Source organism: Elgaria multicarinata, chromosome 16 (genome assembly GCF_023053635.1).
Source record: "Elgaria multicarinata webbii isolate HBS135686 ecotype San Diego chromosome 16, rElgMul1.1.pri, whole genome shotgun sequence".
In the NCBI taxonomy this organism is placed as follows: Eukaryota; Metazoa; Chordata; class Lepidosauria; order Squamata; family Anguidae; genus Elgaria; species Elgaria multicarinata.
This window is the reverse complement of record NC_086186.1, coordinates 20,125,254-20,144,424: the sequence shown is the minus strand read 5'-3', so window position 1 is coordinate 20,144,424 and position 19,171 is coordinate 20,125,254. Positions and strand designations below refer to the sequence as shown.

General features: G+C 44.6%; 1 protein-coding gene across 1 annotated transcript in view; it reads right to left on the bottom strand.

The window, feature by feature from the left end:
• NTRK3 (neurotrophic receptor tyrosine kinase 3) overlaps positions 1–4,750 on the bottom strand; it is a 464,240-nt gene extending 459,490 nt beyond the window's left edge. Inside the window, exon 1 of the mRNA XM_063142789.1 lies at positions 4,473–4,750. Coding sequence (XP_062998859.1) covers positions 4,473–4,720 — 248 coding nt within the window. The 5' untranslated portion in view covers positions 4,721–4,750. The remainder of the gene's footprint in view (positions 1–4,472) is intronic.
• Positions 4,751–19,171: the final 14,421 nt, after the last annotated feature.

Sequence of the window (19,171 nt, the reverse complement as noted above, 5' to 3'; positions counted from 1 at the left end):
AGCACAGATTTGGAGCCGCCCCTGGGCAAAGACAATGTAAACACAGACCCAAAATATAGATCTGGCCCCGGTTTGCAGTATGGATGAGTCTATAGAGCACAGGGGAAGAAATTAAATATCACCCCCTACTCCCTTGTCTCTGTTGGAGCCTTAAGAACCACAACGGAATGAGAAAGCAGGCCATGGGAGACTTCAGCCACTGCAGCTTGGAAGAAGTCTGGTTGCTATTTCCTGCATTTGGTGTTTTGTGGGGAGCTGTTTACAGGTTACATTGTTTGTTAATGCCTCAGTGCATTAGAAAGGCCTGCTTGTCTTTGGATCTGGCTTATGCTTTCCTAATAAACAATTAGGGTGGGTGGCCACTGGTGAATCAGGACAATCGAGGACACCTATTTGCAGGAAATTTATCTATGATAGTTTATATGTGCATAGGCAAATGTAGAAATTATTGTTATAATTTAAGGAGAAATAGAGTGTATAGTATAGTTTGAAGGCAGTCTTCAGGTGACCTCTGTGCCTTCTTCAGTCTGCCATTCAAATGGTGTTAATGCTCAACTTCAAGGCCCAGCTCTTCTTTCAGATGGATCTTTATTGTTAAACGGGACTTCTTGGGAGTCCTTCAATTTGAGGATGTTTTCAAAATAAAGGAAAGTCCTCTGGCAGCCCTTTGGACAGAAGACTGTCCTTTGTAAAAGTGGTCACCTGGCCAACCTGAATTGACATTGTGTTTTAATAGTTGTTAATGCTGGGTGTTTCCCCCCCCCTTTTTTTTTTTGTAATGAATTTACTACAATGTTATGTTAGTATTAGTAGCAGGAACAGTTTGGGTTGTTCCTACTGTATTACTGCAACAGATGCAATGAGATGCATTCTTGAGTGGAGGGTTGCATTGCTGTTGTGCTATGGGATGCTGCTTTATGCATGATTTGTGGGAAAGTGGCCCACAACTTAAAGCGATGTTGACAATCAGGACATGTGTTTTAGAAGGGGGTGGGCATTGTCACTTCCCATGTGAAAACATCTGAGACCAACCATCACAGTTCCACTCTCTGAAGTCAATGGCTTCCTCAATGGCACAGTTAGGGAAATCAAAGCCGTCTTGAGCTTACAATGTAAGTTGTTCACTCCATTTCATCATGGGAAGCCCAGAAGGGGAGTTTCTCTCTGCTCCCCAGCCCATCACGCTGTCATCTGGGCTGTGCCCATTCATCAAGAAATGACCTTTTCTCTTAAGAGGGTCAAGTACAGAACTGAGGAAAGGATGACAGCAACTCTTGGTCTTCTCTCCGTTTGAAACCACCGATTTGCCCCAGTGTTACTGAGCATTGTTCATCAGTTTTCAAGCCTGTCACCTCATTTAGGTTAATTCTACCAGCCCCTAAGGTATATTACTGGAAGCAGAGGTTGGAGGGCACAGCAGCAATTGGCAGTCTGTCCATACTTAAATGCACCATAAAAAGAGCCCTGCAGGATCAAATGAGGGTCCATTTACTCCAGCAGTGGACAGCCACAGACCTCCAGCAAACCCACAAGCAGGACATCTGCTTCCCAATGTTGTTTGTCCACAGGAACTGGTGCTCAGTGGTAGACTGCACCTGCTGATGGAAGTTCCATTTGGCATTTGTGACTGATGGCCCTGCATATATTCTAATGATCTTGCTGTCTCTCTATACAACACATATAAAGAACTGCCCCCCTACACACACACACACACACACACACACACACACACACACACCTTGTAAAGACAACAATACACCTTCCTCCTTTGGCTTGTCAGCCCCCAAATCTAAAAACATCATTTTGTAATGTTTGGAATAGCATCCATATGGTGTCTTTTCCTGAGCTTTTTTTCTTTTTTTCTTTTTTGCAAAGTTTGGATCACGAACACACACCCTCCTCCTCCAGTGAACCTGACGTATCATTTCCTGACTGTTCAGATAAATGCAAAAAGGATTTTTTAAAAAAGATGTTGTCTTGAAAACACACACAGCACCTTCACTTATCCTGGAGTTGGAGAGGGTCCCTCTGTCGAGTCCGCTAACAGCTTGGTCAGCATTTCCAAAGCAGTCAAGTTATTTTCCGGATACAAAGGATTCACATAATCATATCTCCCCCAGCAGTTCAGATTATGATATAGACACACTGGCTTAAATACACATGTAACAAAACACTTAGAAAGACTTGGATACTGAGACACTACTTCACTTACAGATGGTGGCTGGGAGGGGGGTATAGCTTCCCCCAAAAAACTTCAAAGCATAACCCCAGAGGTTAAAAGGCCAAAACCAACAACCTGAAGACAAACACAACTTTCACTGGCTTTTCCTAGGATGACCTGGGAGCCTCCCCAGTGCCATAGAAATAGGGGGCACATCTGGAACAGAAGGTTGGCATCACATCTGGCATTGGCTTCTCTAGTTCCTTGGGAGAAAACTCGGTAGCAGGAGAATAGGAAACAGGCAATAAGGGAGAGCTTTGAAGGAAATAAGATAGCAATAAAAGGAAGTCATTGCTAAGCAGCCACTTGCCTGGTTGCCTCGGGTGAGTTGAAATCACCTCCAAGCGACCAAACAGGGAAGCATTCGTATACCGGATGGCAATAATCTCTTGTTTGTTTGTTTTTTTCCCTAGCCCACAACGTCTGCGTGGTCTAGTAACTTCTGTGGACTTATTTGCCAGGCTGGGAAAGCAGGCAGGGCCGCCCCTGATGGCATTAAACACACACCCCACCAATACCACCACCACAAGAAGAAGAACAACAAGAGCCACACCAGCTTCCTAAAAGCAAATAAAGTAAAATAAAATGAGTTCACCTACACTCTCCAAATGAGTGCTTGGGTAATTATTGGTAAAGCTGCACTCGGCTTGAACAGCACATCCTTTGGGAGAGGGAGGGGGGGAAATAGAAATAGAAATATCCCAGAGGACCCTCTCCCCCACCCCACTGCTCTTCCATCCACGAAGTGTCTTGTACCACTGGGATATAATTAATTAATTAATTAATTAATTCACAACCAAACCCTTCCCCATTACTCAGTCCCGGCCTCCTTGCATTTGACTGCCAAAAATAATTATTAATAATCAAGAAATCCACATTGCTCACCCTGTACACCCCACCCCATTTGACTCCCACGGGCGACTTACTCAGGGGGCATTACACAGACAACCCCCCCCCCCTCAGTACGCCTCTTTCAATTAGCATACAGCTAATGAAGTGGCTCAGAGTTTGAACCTCACCCACTCTGCAAATATATTGCATTGTCGGAACTAGCACAATACAGAGACCAGCACTTTTTTTTTAAAAAAAAAAAATGCACACACAGGCAATTAAAATCTAGATAGGTGGATGGAATTTGCAAAAAAAAAAAAAAGGGGGGGGAGGAGGTTGGTCTCTGCCCCCACACCTCCACCATCACGTTGATGGGATTTTGCATGGGGTTTAGCCATTGGGTTCTTCTAGCAAGGATAAAGGAACTTGGAGTTGATTTTCCAGATAAACAAGCATACAACCATGAGGGGGGGGGGGGAAGCGGCACTCCACTAAAAATATCTCTGCGTTTCAACAACCCCCACCCCAGCGGCTCTGAGATCAAAACATTCACTGTAAAAGAGAGGGGAGGAAGGCTCGCATCAGAGTCCTTGTTTGCAACCAAAAAAGGTATGTGTGACACAATTTGAGCCTGAATAAACTACTTAAGGGACATCTCTGTCCTATTTCTCAAAGAGAGAGAGAGAGAGAGAGAGAGAGAGAATCACTACATTTCTTCTTCTTTTAAAGAACAAATGAGGACATCGAAAGGAGGATCTGATGGAGGAGATGGAGAAAAATTCTATCCTGTTAGCATGGCAAGTCTCCTAAAGAGAGACTGTGTGTATGTGTGTGTTCATGTTCATCTTTGGTCACAGTTTGAGCAAGCGCTAGAAGAAGGTATTTCTATGCATGATCGTCCAGACACTCCAAACCTCTCTCACACACAAAATCCAGGGACACCCTCTCTCTCTCTCTCTCTCTCACACACACACACACACTCGGCAAAGGTTGCTAGCAAGCCATTGACTTCACAGCCGTTCCAAGCCTTATCCAAACTGTTGCTTTTTTCAGCAGGGGGAGGGGGAATTTGGATGTCCCCTCTCTTTCTCCCTCCCTCCCTCTCTCCCTGCACAATTTTGGGAGGAAAAGAAAAAGAAAAAAAAAAGGAAAAAAAGAAAGGAGAGCAAGAAGACGCAGGGTGAGAGCTCCATCATTCTGTCCCGATCTAACAACACCCCCCCAACACACACACACAGAGAGAGAGAGAGAGAGAGAGCAATCTATGCAATTGGGCATCTGATACATCATATACACTCGCTAGACTTCTCCACCACCACCCAGCTCCCATTTTACATACAATGCATGTGGGAACACACAGAGCTTTGGACAGAGGGGGTGGGGTGGAGGCATCAAACGGCGGCGGAGCTGGGAGACTTACATAGAAGTGATATTCCTAGAGATGTCCGTAATGTTGATGCTGGTGTTCCCGTTGGTCGTGCCCGAATCTTGCCCTTCCAGAAGGGGGAAAATGTTGCCATCGTCTTCGTGTTTGCAATTGATCTCGGTCTTACTGCAAAGGCAGTTGGCAGGGCAACCCAAGACGGCGACCAAGTAGTCCCCCCAAATGCTCCAAAGCCAGAAAACCTTCCAAAAACTACATTTGGTCGGACAAAACGAGACATCCATCTTCGATCTCGCTGTGGCTTGATTTTTTTAAAAAAATAATAATAATGGGGGGGGGGAGGAAGGAGAACAAGAAAAAAAAATAGAGAGAGAGAGAGAAAGGAGGAGGAAAGGATGTGGAAACTGGAAAGGGAGGGGGGAAGAGATGGGGGGGAGGAAACCGAAAGAGAGGAGAAGGGGGGAGAGGTTTGAAGGGGGGTGGGGAAAACAAACCCCCCCCAAACCAACCAACCAACCACCCTCAAGCGACCGGATCGAGCAAAAATCCTCGCGTCGTTGGAATCATGTTGGGAGCCGGAGAAGGGTGTAATTCCGTCCTTACAGTAGCGGTGCTCGGTGCATAGCTGCCGGGGTCCGGGGGTGCGTTGCTCGCGGTGAATCTCCGGTTGTGCGTGTGCTTGAGTGTGTGTGTGTGTGTGTGTGTCTGCGTGCGTGTGTGTGTGTGTGTGTGTGCGTGCGTGCGTTCTCTAGCGCCTTGTTGATCCCCCGTAAGCTCGCTCGCTGCTCTTCCCGAGACTTGTGAAGATTTGCAACAGAAGATAGGCGAAAGCAGCAGCGGCAGAAGGGGAGGAAAAGGCGGCGTTGGTGGTGGTGATGGGGCTGGAGGGGGGGGGGGAGAGAGAGAGAGAGGGAAGATGATGGTGCTTAAAGTCACCAAGTCCCACCTACTGGGCAGAATTAAAATTGAAACACCTGCAGAAAAAAACACCAGGCAGAGCGAGAGGGTCACGAGAAAAGCGTGTTCCCTTCCTGCCTCTCCTCCTCTTGGTCCTCCCCACGCCCAGCAGCGCTGCAGAAGATGCATGCATGCAACATCATCATCATCATTATTATTATTTATTTATTAGATCCCCTTCTTTCGGATTCCACTAGAGACTGCAAGGGGCAACCCTCTGGTCGGCATGATATGCGCTTATTTATTTATTAAATACGAGATTGACTCTCCTGCTTCGTGAGAACGAATAATAATAAAATAAATAAATAAATAAATAAATATGTCGCTTCTGAGCCAAAGCTAAAGCAGGTTTTTCTGCTCCGATCTTCAGCAACGTGGTTGGCAACGGCGTCCCATCGCCGGAGTTCAATGTGGGTCTTTTGATGCTCAAGAGAAGGCGGAGATCCCGCGTGCACGTTTTGCTTAGGAGGCAGCTGCTCCGCTGAACTGGGCGGTTCTTTGAGTTCGTAGGAGAAGGCTGCACCGTGTGCGTGTGTGTACACGTGTAACCTGCAATCCTAGACGTGCGTAGGTGCCGGAGCACCGAACCTCACTGATGTCAGTTGGACTTACTTCCGAGTATACATGAACATTGAGGATCGGGCGGGGTGCACGTGAGAAAAGTTGGGATTGGGAATGGGTGGGTTCCTTGGGAGGGGGGTGTCTTTCCTCCCCAACGTCACCCACTGTCTTTTTTCCCCTGCAATTTGGGAAAAGAATTTGCAGTGAATACAACCCAATAAGTATTTGCAAAGGGTGTGGGGGTGGGTGGGGGGGTTCCTCTTTTCCTGCATTTTTTTTAATGTTAATGGATTTCATTTCTTTCTTTCTTTTTTAAAAGTCAGATCACCAAGCTACAGATAAAAGAAGTCGGACGAGAGAGAGAGAGAGAGAGAGAGAGAGAGAGAGAGGAGTTTCTAGAAAACGAGGGTCTCCCATAGAGAGAAGGCTGGGAAAATACAAGCCTGGGTGGGGGGGAGAGATTGTTTTGGAAATTGGAATGAGGGGGGGAGGAATGGCAAAAGTGAGGAGAGGATAAACTCTCCCTGCATCTTTGAAAATCAGATTTCTCAGGGATGCATGGTATGCAAAACTGAGGCTGGGAAAGCGAAGGAAATCCTAGAGCAAGTGTGTTTACATTTTTTAAAAAAAAATACTGAGGCTGATCTCAGGGAGCAGCAATGGCATCAGGAGATGTGTGTGTGTGTGTGTGTGTGTGTGTGTGTTGAACACTAGAACGAATTGAGATGCAGGGTACAATTGGGGTGGGGGGGCATGCAGAAACCTAGGCAGTCCAGAGCACGGCTTAATTTGCTTTGCTTTCTCAATGGCGCGTTTTCCCTCTGTGCTGCTTTCCTCCACCCCCCTCCCCCGTTCCCCATCCCTTTTAATCGTGTCTTGTTTTTCTGCTCCTTTGCACACAGACACAAGGGTGAGCAAGGAGCGGGACGTTCCCAAGCGTCAGCTTTGGGACAAGGGGGGGACTTACAGGTGTATCCTCGCGGCTCCTAAGCATCCCAGGGCCTCGGCAACCCTGGAAAAGGCTTCTTGGATTCTCGGAGGAGAGGGGTGGGGGAGGACGCGCTGGACAGCTTTGTTTCGGCTAGGACAATGTTGGCCCAACTTCAGACGGCCAAGTTGTGCTGCTGCTTCCCCTACCCCACCCAAATTATAATGAGCGGCACGCGTCATCCTTACATCAGAAAAGAGTTACTCTTAGAAAGTGAAGTTGCAAGAATGGGCTGCATTGGAGAGAGAGAGAAAACGATGTCTTGGACTTTGTTCATGAGTCATGATTCAGAAAATGGTCCCAGGCGGAAAGGAGGAAAGGCCATAGCCAGTGGAGGCTGGTGGCTCTGTTTTCAGTGGGGCTGTGAGTCCATTCTGGGTTTCAGGCAGAAACAGTCAAGACTCTAGAGGTGCTATCCAAGGTTCTGAACATCATCATCATCATAACCACCCAGGTCCTCCAAATAACCACCCAGAGGGAAGCAGGTGATGAGAGCACTAGATCAACAGGTGCAAACTCCATTTTATTTCCGTAGTTATGGTGATGATATATTTCAAGTGATTTTTTTTAAAAAATGGATATGCTTGGAGGATATTTATTTTTCTTTTTAAAATCAGGGCTGGTGAACAGTTTTATTGTTTTTCTAATGTATCAGGAGTGTAGAAGCAGTTGTAAAACACAGAATGGTGTTGTGGGGTGTAGGGAAATGTTAATTATGGGCTTGTGTGCAACAGCACCCTCCTGCCCATGTTCCCCAACAACTGGCATACATAAGCATACTGCCATTAATACTTCCTTTAATATAGCCATGAGGACTAATAGCCATTGATACACAAGTTCATCTAAAGGGGGGCTTTGCAAGACCTTTAAGTCCAGGTTCTAAAATTACCAAGCTGCAACAGTGAAGGTGAGGAGCCACAACTGAGGAGTCCCTGCTCTGTATTTCCTAGGGATGGGCGGATCTGGCTTCTTTGTTTTCTCCCATACTCATTTAAAAGAAAATGAAAGAGGGAAAGAAAAGAAATCTCAAGCTCTTTCTCTCCCAAACTTCACAAATTTTTGGTAGAATTCATATCAAAAACAAACTGAATCAAAATTCTCACCCATCTGCACCAGCCAAATCCAATGGCTACAGCTATTTCCAGCATAGACAGGACCATGATGTAGCTGCATGTCACTGAGCTATTAAAGGTGAGCCCATCTGAAGAAAAGAAAAGAAAATCTCAATTTGGCAAATCTAATTCAGCACTAACATGGTTAAAGGCACAAGGATTCAAACCCTGGCTTTTAAAAGCACCAGACTAAAAGAACTGTACCTGGATGGACAACTCTGTCAGTTTCACGTCCTCCCAGATTCATGAAAAAGAAATGCATGCCCCTTTTCTACTGACTATGGAGAACTCTTTGAAAGCCGTTGTGGTGTAGTGGTGGAAGTCTCAGACTGGGAGTTGGGAGATCCGGGTTCTAGTCCCAACTCAGCCATGGAAACCCACTAGTTGACTTTGGGCCAGTCACAGACTCTCAGCCCAACCAACCTCACAGGGTGGTTTTTCTGAGGATAAAATGGAGAGGATGATTATGTATGCCACCTTGAGTTCCTTAGAGGAGAAAAAAAGTGGGATATAAATGCTATTATTGTTGTTGTTGTTGTTGTTATTATTATTATTCACCAACAACTGGCCATCAAATTCAATCTTGTCAAGCAACCCACACCATACTATACAAACTCACCTGAAACAATCTTGTAAAATGCAGATCATAAAATATACTGGGACAGAACAATTCATACTGAAAAAACAATACCTCGCAACTGACCAGACGTAACTGTCATAAACAAAGCAGAAAAATACACATACCTCATTGACATAGCAATACCCAATGACAAAAATGTTGAAAAGGAAGAGGAAAAGCGAGAAAAATATACACCACTGGCAATGGAAGTCAAAGAACTGTGGCAACAGGAAAAGGTCACAATTATCCCATTAGTCACGGCAGCCACCAGCATCACATTAAAAAACTATACAGAAAACCTTCAGAAACTGGGCCTACCAAAATACATCCACACCAACATCCAAAAAGCGGTCATACTTAAAACATGCTCAATTGCTAGGAAATTCCTGAATCAGTAAAAGAGAGCATGACTTGGCAATGCCTGTCGTGTCCGTCTAGAAAAACCACCATGAGCGAGAAAGAGATAATAATAATCCTGTTAGTCACATCAGTCATCGGCATCATATAAAAAACTATACAGAAAACCTTCAGAAACTGGGCCTACCAAAATACATTCACACCAACATCCAGAAAGCGGTGATACTTTCAACATGCTCAATTGTTCGGAAATTCCTGAATCTGTAAAAGACAGCATGACTTGGTAATGCCCATCATGTCCATCTAGAAAAAATGGCATGAGTGAGAAAGAGATAATAATAATAATAATAATAATAATAATAATAATAATAATAATAATAATAATAATTCCTTAATGAAACTGAAGAGAAATGAAATTCTCCTGGATCCCTAGTGCTACCGGCCAAGGCACCTCACCCTCAGGGTGAAAAAGGTCCCCTCCACCCTCACATACATCAATACCATAAGAATGCTTACTTGGATGTATGTCCCACTGAGTTCATTGGGTTTACTCCAGACTAAGTGTGGATAGGATTCCTGCCATGGGAAGTGCTCCCATATGTTCCTGCCCAGACCCTAAGGTCATCCTCAGGGGTCCTTCTCCGCGAGCCCCTGCCAAAGGAAGTGAGGCAAGTGGCTACCAGGAGGAGGGCCTTCTCTGCTGTGGCACCCCGGCTGCGGAATGAGCTCCCTAAGGAGGTTTGCTTGGCACCTACATTATATGCTTTTAGACGCCAGGTGAAGACCTTTTTATTCACCAGCATTTTAACAGTCTATAAATAAATTTTAACTTGGTGTTTTAAATTTGTAATTTTGCATTGCTGTTGTTTTTATCTCGTTGAGCTTTTATATTGTATTTTATACTATGGTTTTATACTGTTGAATGTTTTTAATTTTTGTGAACCGCCCAGAGAGCTCCAGCTATTGGGTGGTATAGAAATGTAATTAATTAATAAATAAATAAATTCATTTTGCCACTCCTTCTTTCTTCCTCCTTCTCCCACCCCAAAAAAACTTCCCTCTGCCACCTCTTGTCTATTTTGGGTGGCACATAAACGCCTCCCTTGTTTGCAGTCTCAACTTGACAACTTTGCCAGCATGTACCGTAGCTCGAGATTCCAAAACTTTAATATTTTGTCAGCAAGATGTTGTGTGACAACGATGCAAATGTGCTAATGTGTAGCACCTTCATGTGAAAATGTGCTCTCTGAATTGGAAAAGCCATATGCGTTTTGAAGACGGTTTTCTGGAACACCTGTGCTCCTCTTGTATCTTTACCAGCAATGAGGGAAGAAATCCAACAGGTGAAGCTTCTGCGTCACTGCATGTCAATGGGGAAAGCAACACTGACTGGATATCTGAATTTTTGAAGCACAGAACCCCTTTCAGGAGGGGGAAAAAGGCCACAACCCTATATGGTATATTATTATTATTATTATTATTATTATTATTATTATTATTATTATTATTATTTATTTATTTATATAGCACCATCGATGTACATGGTGCTGTACAGATAACACAGTAAATAGCAAGACCGTGCCGCATAGGCTTTCAATCTAATAAAGTTGTAGTAAACAATAAGGAGGGAAAGAGAATGCAAACAGGCACAGGGAAGTGTAAACAGGCACCGGGTAGGGTGAGGCTAACAGTATAGAGTCAGAACAAACTCAAAGCTTAAAAGCTATAGGGAAAAGAAAAGTTTTTAGCTGTGTTTTAAAAGCTGTGATTGAGTTGGTAGTTCTCAGGTGTTCTGGAAGAGCGTTCCAGGCATGAGGGGCAGCAGAGGAAAATGGACGAAGCCGAGCAAGGGAAGTAGAGACCCTTGGGCAGGCAAGAAGCATGGCATCAGAGGAGCGAAGAGCACGAGCGGGGCAATAGTGACTTCAACATTCTGAAACTCTTGTTTCTACACATGCAGCCTGATCTTATTCATAAACATAGTTGGCAATCCTAAATAAGCTTGTCAACTTACAAGGGGGGGGGGATCCTCTGGGTCACTCTTGTGCCTTAACTATTTCACAGCATAGAGGGAAATATCATCACTTCTTAATATCAGGACATCAAATTTCTATGAATGCACAGCTACAGCAGCCAGTTGCAAAATTGGAGACATTTTAAGGGAAGATCAATCTGTGGGTGTTCCTCTACCTTCTAAAATTGGGTGGTGAGTAACAAAGAACAGGGCCTTCTAAGTTGTGGCATCTTCCTTGTGAAACTCCTCACCTATATAAGCCTGCTGGCCTCATTCACTTCCTCACTTTCTCAGCTGCTCTTCTTGGCTCCTGCCATGGGGCTGCTTTTAAAAAAATATTCTAATTGGTTGTATTTTTAATTATCCTGTGAACAAGTCCTTGATGCCAAATACGCATCGACTTTCCTGGACTTTTGTTTGCTCGTTTTACTTTTAGGGGAAATTTGCACTAATGCACATTAGCACTGTGCTGATGTGCACTTGTGCACGGCGTACGCCCCTAAAAGGGTCTAATTCTGTCAATGAACAGACAGTGGAACAAAAGATGTTGGATAATCCATGAAACACAGATGGAACAGATGGAACAAAATAGAGGACTGATCCTTGTAAAGTAGGATACCTGACCATCCTATTTGCTTTTGGGGTCTAAGGAAAGAAGAAAAACAAAGACATTGCTCTAACTTTGGGAGGGGGATTCTTCTGAGTTCCATTCGCTCTTCCCTGCCTCCTTGTGGAAGCCATGGAAAGAACCACAGTGGCCGCTTCCTAAGGGTGCAAATGCGGCTTCAGAGGGAGGGAAAGGAGGCGTTCTGGTGGGTGGGGTGAAAAGGGGAGAGGAGCGGCCCAAGACATTTTGCTGCCTGAGGTGAACAACAAGATGGCGCCTCTCTCCCGTCGCATGTACAAAAGCCAGCTGGACTGTTCCTTCAGCACTGACAACGTAACAGTACCTTCCACTGAACCTGAAGGCAGCAGGTTAGGTTAGCGAGCTCAGGGCAGGCGGCTTAGCCATGAGTTCTCCAACACCTTGTGGCCACCTCCAAGGATCTGCTGACTGAGGTGACTGCCTCACTCTGCCTAATGGTAGGGCTGGCCTTGAGGAGAGAAGAGAGTTCCTCCTGCCTCTCCAATCTTAGCCCAGCCCCAGCCAGTGCACCTTCTCTATAGGAAAAACATCTTCAAGAAGAACCAAGTGATGAAAATTTCCTCTGCCCAGCAGGACATTGGATATAACGAAGCCTCTGCGATCTGAGGCTTCCTTCTAAGGCGTCCTTCTAGGCCAGTAATGTCTAATCTATCTGCAAGGGCTCTTCGGGATCTGAAACTCAGGTCTTTCCTATTGCCTGCTATTTGTTCCTTTCAATTGGAGATACCAGGGCTTGAACCCAGGAACTTCTGCATTCTAGGTCTGAGCTAGAATGCTACCACACAGCAGCTCCCTAAGAACCCCAGCTTTTGTGGAATGGAGAAAAAGCAGGTTCCTAGTCCTCATTAGGGATGTTGGAGAAAATTGCGATGGAACCAGATGAGTTTGGATTTTTATGGATTCTGAAGTGGACTGGCTTTTTCCCTGCCAGGTGGATTTTGTGGACTTGTCGACAATTTTTCTAACCTTTGGGAATTTTGTGCAAATTTTATTATAGAAAATCTCTCTCTCTCTCTCTCTCTCACACAAACACACACACACACACACACACACACACACACAGAGAGAGAGAGAGAGAGAGAGAGAGAGGTGCATTTGCCCCATCAGCTAAAGCATGGAAATGAGCATTTTGTGGATTTTTATGTTTTTTTGCATTTTTGCATTTTTACATGTGTGAATTGGTGCAAATTCAGAAAAAAAAAATCTGATTCCGTCCATGGGCAGACAAAAGAATGAAGATTGCCTGACAATTCATGAAACACAGCCGTAATGTGTTTTATATAATCTGTACACCCCTAGTTTTTATGCTTGAAAGAGGTATGTCTAAAAGTGTGGTGGGCAAGCATAAGATTGCCCCATCCATCTCCTTCAGCAATATCCCCATAATTGCAGAAGCAGAAAAAGCAAAATGTTGCAGAATCTCTGGTTGCAGAATTTGGCTTTTCTTGTTGCAGAATTTTAAAGTCTTTTGTTTGTTTTCAACACAGACTATGCACACTTCTGGCCATAGTTTGTCTAGAATCCTGGGAGCCTGATTGCCGCCGCCACCACCACCAGCACCCGCCCCCTGGCCTGGTGCCATTTTTTCCCAGTGTTACTCCTGCCTTATTCTTCACAGCAGTTCCCATTCAAGCTCCAAGCTGCAGCCAGGGTGTTCTGTGCCTCTAAGAAAGCTGGGCTTATGTCTGAGTTAGCATGATAATGGAGTGTAAATCTATATGCAGAGGTTTTCAATTCCTCCATAATGAATTGATAAAGTCACTGCAGTTCCCACTTTCCCCCCAGAGCTCATTGTAAACACCTCCAAGACAGCAGCTGAAATCCCCAGATCCCTAGTAAATGGGTTCCTGCACAGGGGAATTTTCAATTTTCCCCAGAGGGTGGAAGGTCTCATCTCTTGGCTTCAGAAATGGCAACTGGCCCCCCACCAACGCACACACACACACACACTGCACAAAGCATTTGCTAAGATGGCCAGGATCTCTTCTCAATCACCCAGAGTACAGGACAAGGAGTAATGGGCTCAAGTTACAGGAAGCCAGATTCCGGCTGGACATCAGGTAAAGCTTCCTGACTGTTAGAGCAGTACCACAATGGAACCAATGACCTAGGGAGGTCGTGGGCTCTCCACACTAGAGACATTTAAGAGGCAGCTGGACAGCCATCTGTCAGGTATGTTTTGAGGTGGATTCTTGCATTGAGCGGGGGGGGGGTTGGACTCGATGGCCTTATAGGCCCCTTCCAACTCCACTATTCTATGAATTTATTATTCTATGTGATTGCACATGGAATAGACTAGTAGTGATAGGGGGATATAGAACAATAGGAGAAAGGAGCAAGAATTGTGATTAAGAATGCAGAATAGGACCCTGTATGTAACCCCATCTGTTGAACGCAGAATGAGACCTTGTTCCTAACAGCCCTGTTGTACATTACGCTGATGGAATTTTAGCAGATAAGGTGGTATATAAATTTTAATCATCGTTGTCATCATCATCGTCATGATCATCCAGAATATTGAGTGGAAACTGCTTAAAAGCTGTATTCAGAGAGGCCATTAATGGCGGAACACCTGCTTTGCATTCAAATGGTCACCTGTAGTACTGTGCGTTGTGTGCGAATATCTTGCCTTTCATTGTACACCCATTTCTTCCATGGTCTGCAGCCTCCCTGGCTTCTTGCACTTCAATGAAAGTCCACAGGAAAACATCATGATGAAAGCATAGGCAGCCAGGAAGGCTGCAGGGAGATGGAGAGCCATGGAACAGAAAGGGCAGGGGAGGACCAGTAGCCTTGGTTACCATGCAATGGTAAGCTAAGAACATTTATTTATTCATTCATTTATTTATTACATTTTAGCTGAAGCTCTCTGGGCGGTTCCAAAAGTTAAAAACAGTGAACATTAAAAGCATACAAAATTTAAAACAAAAAACATAAAAACGACAGTATAAAAACAACGGTATCCATTTGAAAACAACAGTTCTGGGGTCCATTAAAAACAAACTTAGCATTGTTAAATGCTATTAAATGCCTGGGAGAAGAGAAAAGTCTTGACCTGGCACCAAAAAGATAATAATGCTGGAGCCAAGCGAGCCTCATTGGGGAGATCATTCCATAATTGGGGGGCCACCACTGAGAAGGCTCTCTCCCTTGTTGCCATCCTCCGAGCTTCCCTCGGAGTAGGCACTCGGAGGAAGACCTTAGATGTTGAGCACAGTGTACGGGTAGGTTCATGTCGGGAGAGGCATTCTATCAGGTATTGTGGTCCCAAGCTGTGTAGGGCTTTATAGGTCACTAAAAGAAATCCAAAAGCACCCTGAGAAGGAGGCAGAAAAATGGAAACCTCTTTTTTGGGGGAAGAACACTTTTGGGAAATTGAAGGACATATTTTGGCACAGCACTAGTCCCAAATTCAATCCCTGACAGTTCCAGGTAGGTCTGGAAAAGACTTCTGTTTGAAATGCCAGAGAGCCGCTAACTGTGTTGATACTGCTTCCGTTGATCTTTTTCTTATATATGAAACTGGAGATGATCAAGGTAGAACCTGGGACCTCAGGTACATGAAAGCAGATAGATCTGGGAGACAAGTCACAAGGTCAGGGGAGAGAGAAATGTGCAGGCACGTAAGGAATCTAGAAGAGCAATGCAGCAATTTCCCCCAGCAAGAAGTTCCCCACACAAAATATTATAGTAAGCTTTGGAAGTATAGATAGCAGGGATTGGCTTTTTTTGATCACCTGGATGCAGGAGGATTCTGGTTGAATGTCCTTTGCAGCATAGAAGCTCCACTGACACTGGAAGTCAAGAATTGGTACCTGGCAGAAACTGGGCAAGGCTCAGAAACTGGGCAAGGGTTTCCACTGCACCCCCAAGCTGGACTAAACTGTAATGCAGTTTATATGGGGCTGCCTTTGAAAATGGTTCAGAACCTTCAGTTGGCACAAAATGCTGATGCCCAGAAGTTAATGCGGATCAGAAAGCCTGAACAATGAACAGCATTTTTGCATTCTGCCTCATACACTCGTCACATAAGAACATGGGAAGAGCCCTGCAGGTTCAGACCGAGGGTCCATCTAGTCCAGCACTCTGTTCACACAGTGGCCAACCAGCTGTCGGCCAGGGAATAACAAAGCAGGACATGGTGCAACAGCACCCTCCCACCCATGTTCCCCAGCAACTGGTGCACACAGGTTTACTGTGTCGGATACTGGCCGTAGCACATAGCCATCAGTGCTAGTAGCCATTGACAGCTTTCTCCTCCAAGCCCTGCTTGTGTGCTTGCTAGTAAAATTGTTTAGCTCTGTGAGCACAGGAGACAGGGTTTTTGGGGGAGTGGCTTCACAGCTCCAGTCGATTTATGCATCGTTCTTAAGTACAGGTTTTAAATAAGGCCTTGGGAAATATATCTGTCCTCTGCAGCCTTTCCCTAAGAAGGTGAAGGGCTTTTGTGATTCACAGACATTTTCTTCTTCGTAGCTGTGCACTTCTTACGTGCCTTGTAACATTCTTTCAGTGTACACATTGCTTACTGAGGGGTTGACCCTGAAAAGGGACTTATAAATACCACAAATGAATGTCCTGCTCCCACAGTTAAAGCCAATCTTTCCTTATGATGGGGTAGTCTTGGTTTTATACACGCACAAGAGAATGCAGGCCAGATCTACCCCCAAGCAGGATATTCCACTATGAAAGCTTTATTATAAAACACTGTGCTGCAGGGGTCTATGATAACCCAAAATGAAATCAAGTGCTGTGCCAAATATCAGTCCTCTTCATTTCCTGTAAGTTTTCTCTCTCCATGAAAGATTAGGGTGACCCTATGAAAAGGAGGACAGGGCTCCTGTATCTTTAACAGTTGTATTGAAAAGGGAATTTCAGCAGGTGTCATTTGTATATATGGGGAACCTGGGGAAATTTCCTCTTCATCGCAACAGTTAAAGGTGCAGGAGCCCTGCCCTCTTTTAAATCTGGTCACCCTAGTATAGCTCCTGCACCTTTAATTGTTGTGATGAAGAGGGAATTTCACCAGGTTCTCCATATATACAAATGACACCTGCTGAAATTCCCTTTTCTATGCAACTGTTAAAGATACAGGAGCCCTGTCCTCCTTTTCATATGGTCACCCTATGAAAGATGCTTCCATTCTTCTGCTTCATACTCTGGGCATTTTATCATTTATTTTTGTGGTGTTTTTGAGCTTACTAAATCACTGTGAGGTGGCTGCGGGCGATGCATGTATTTCCCCACACACACTCTCTCTCAATTATACAATTGTCTATAGCTCTGCAGCCTCCTAGCCTGCCTGCTCTTCCTGATTGGAAAAAGCCCAATGGGAAGAATAAACCCCATGATGTCTTCCCTTGGGCTTTAATTGAAGTGCAGGAAGCTGAGGAGGCTACAGGCTCCCAGAGTGAAGATTTTACAATGCAAGAGAAGACACACATACACACTTCTTGGCCATCTCATAAGTACAAGAACCCTGAACCCAAGCCATGAGAATTTCTTCAAAAATTCCTTCTTATTTCCATTTCTTTTCTATGAAATGATCTTTTTAAAAAAGATGGTTGAAAAATATGCAGGCTATTAACAGTCTACTAGCATTCAAGAAAGCTATAAAGACTGATCTCTTCTGGCAGGCCTATCCAGTAGAATTTTAAGATGTTTTTAGAAAGTTTTTAGGATTTTTTTAGGATGTTTTAAACAATGTATATTATGTTTTAATTCAGTTTTATCATTTATTGTTGTTTACTGCCTCGATCAGAATGGAGAGTCGGGTAAGAAGTAAAATTATTATTATTATTATTATTATTATTATTATTATTATTATTATTATTATTATTTGGCACAGTGCTAGGTAGAATCCATTGGCTGCTTGGGGATTTTCTTTATTGTTCTTCATAATAACAAATTACATTTAGTTGCTTTTCCATTTTGACAAATATTGCTGTGTATGTCTCTGATTTGTCCATACTATAAAATCATAGATATTTCATAAAGGATCAGAACTTTTGACTTTGCTTTTAGATAATTTCAGTTGTTACATAGTTTGGTTTGGTTTTTCTGCAGTGACTGCACATACCAAAACTATCTTCATCAAATTATACCTGCAGCAGAACACTCCCTACTGGAGTGTCGTGACGCTGTAACCAACTCAAGATCCAGGATGAGAGAGCGCCCCCTGCAGCATCATTAGTGGAGGGAGGAAAAGAAAGAGAGGCCCCTGTTCAGACAACACACTAAACCATGCTTAACCACAAAATGGTTAACGGAATGCATTGACCTTAATGCAGTCCATTAACAATTTTGTGGTTAAAAAGCGTGGTTTAGCGTGTTGTCTGAACCAGGCCAGAGAGAGAGAGAGAGAAAGAGAGTGCAAAGATGAAGAATTAAGAAGAATTAATTCTAAGAAGAAATAAAGCAATCACGGTCCCCATCAGAATCTCCCTGTTCCCCTTAGTTTTTTCCCCAAGCATCAAAAGCAAACAGTATTGAAAGTAGAGCTTCACGACCCATTTTCCCTCCCCCTGATAGTCCTGGGAATAGCTTGAAGGGAGTTTTTGATGTAGTGTCTGCCTCTCTCTCTCTCTTTTTCCTTCCCCCTTTTCAAGTGTGCTGGGAGAAGATGCCCACGTGTGGCAAAGAGGTTGCCTTTTGCAAACAGATCAGCCTTACCCAGGAGATTCAGAAGAGAGTGTGGGTGGAGAAAGAGGGAGGTGGGGAAGAGACATATATGTTTGTGTGTATCACTCTTGGGAGCAATGATGGCCTATTAGAGACATGCAGACCATAGAGGATTCATCCCCAAGCAGCTAAGGGAGGCAGCAAAAGTTGCTCCGGGCTCTAAATCAGCTCTCTGCAGAGTGCTCAGGGTGACCTTAGAAGACAGGGCAGCAGGAGCAAGAAAAACTGCCCTCATGGCTGCTTTCTACAGAATGAATCTCCATGCCAGCGAGGGACAGGCCAAAAGATAGAGAGTGCATCCTCAACTGATTTAACGGTTGCTTCTTTTCCCCCAGACAGCCCTGGGAATTGAAGTTCTGCAAGTGGGAAAAGGCATCGCTACGGCAGCATTCTTTTCAAAACTGCAACTCCCTGGATTCCTTTGAGGTATCCACAGTAGCCGAGCTGATGTAAAACTGGTATGAACGTGTAGCGGAGGTGAAGTCCTTGCATGATGCTCTCCTGGGACATCAGAAAAAGAGCATCGAGGGGAGGGGGAAGGGGGGATTTCATAACCTGAAGTATCTCAGATAGCAAAAGCAATCCTGGATTTGAACTCTTTTCTTCAGGGCCGACCCGAGACATTTTGCCGCCTGAGGCAAAAGGCAAGATGGTGCCCCCTTCCTCCCATGCCATGTACAAAAGCTGACTGGACAGTCCATTTAATCTTTCTTCAACACTGCCAATGGGACAGCGTCTTCCACCACACCTGAAGGCAGCAGGCTAGCTTAGGGAGGTGTTGCAGCTCTCTCTCCTCCAAC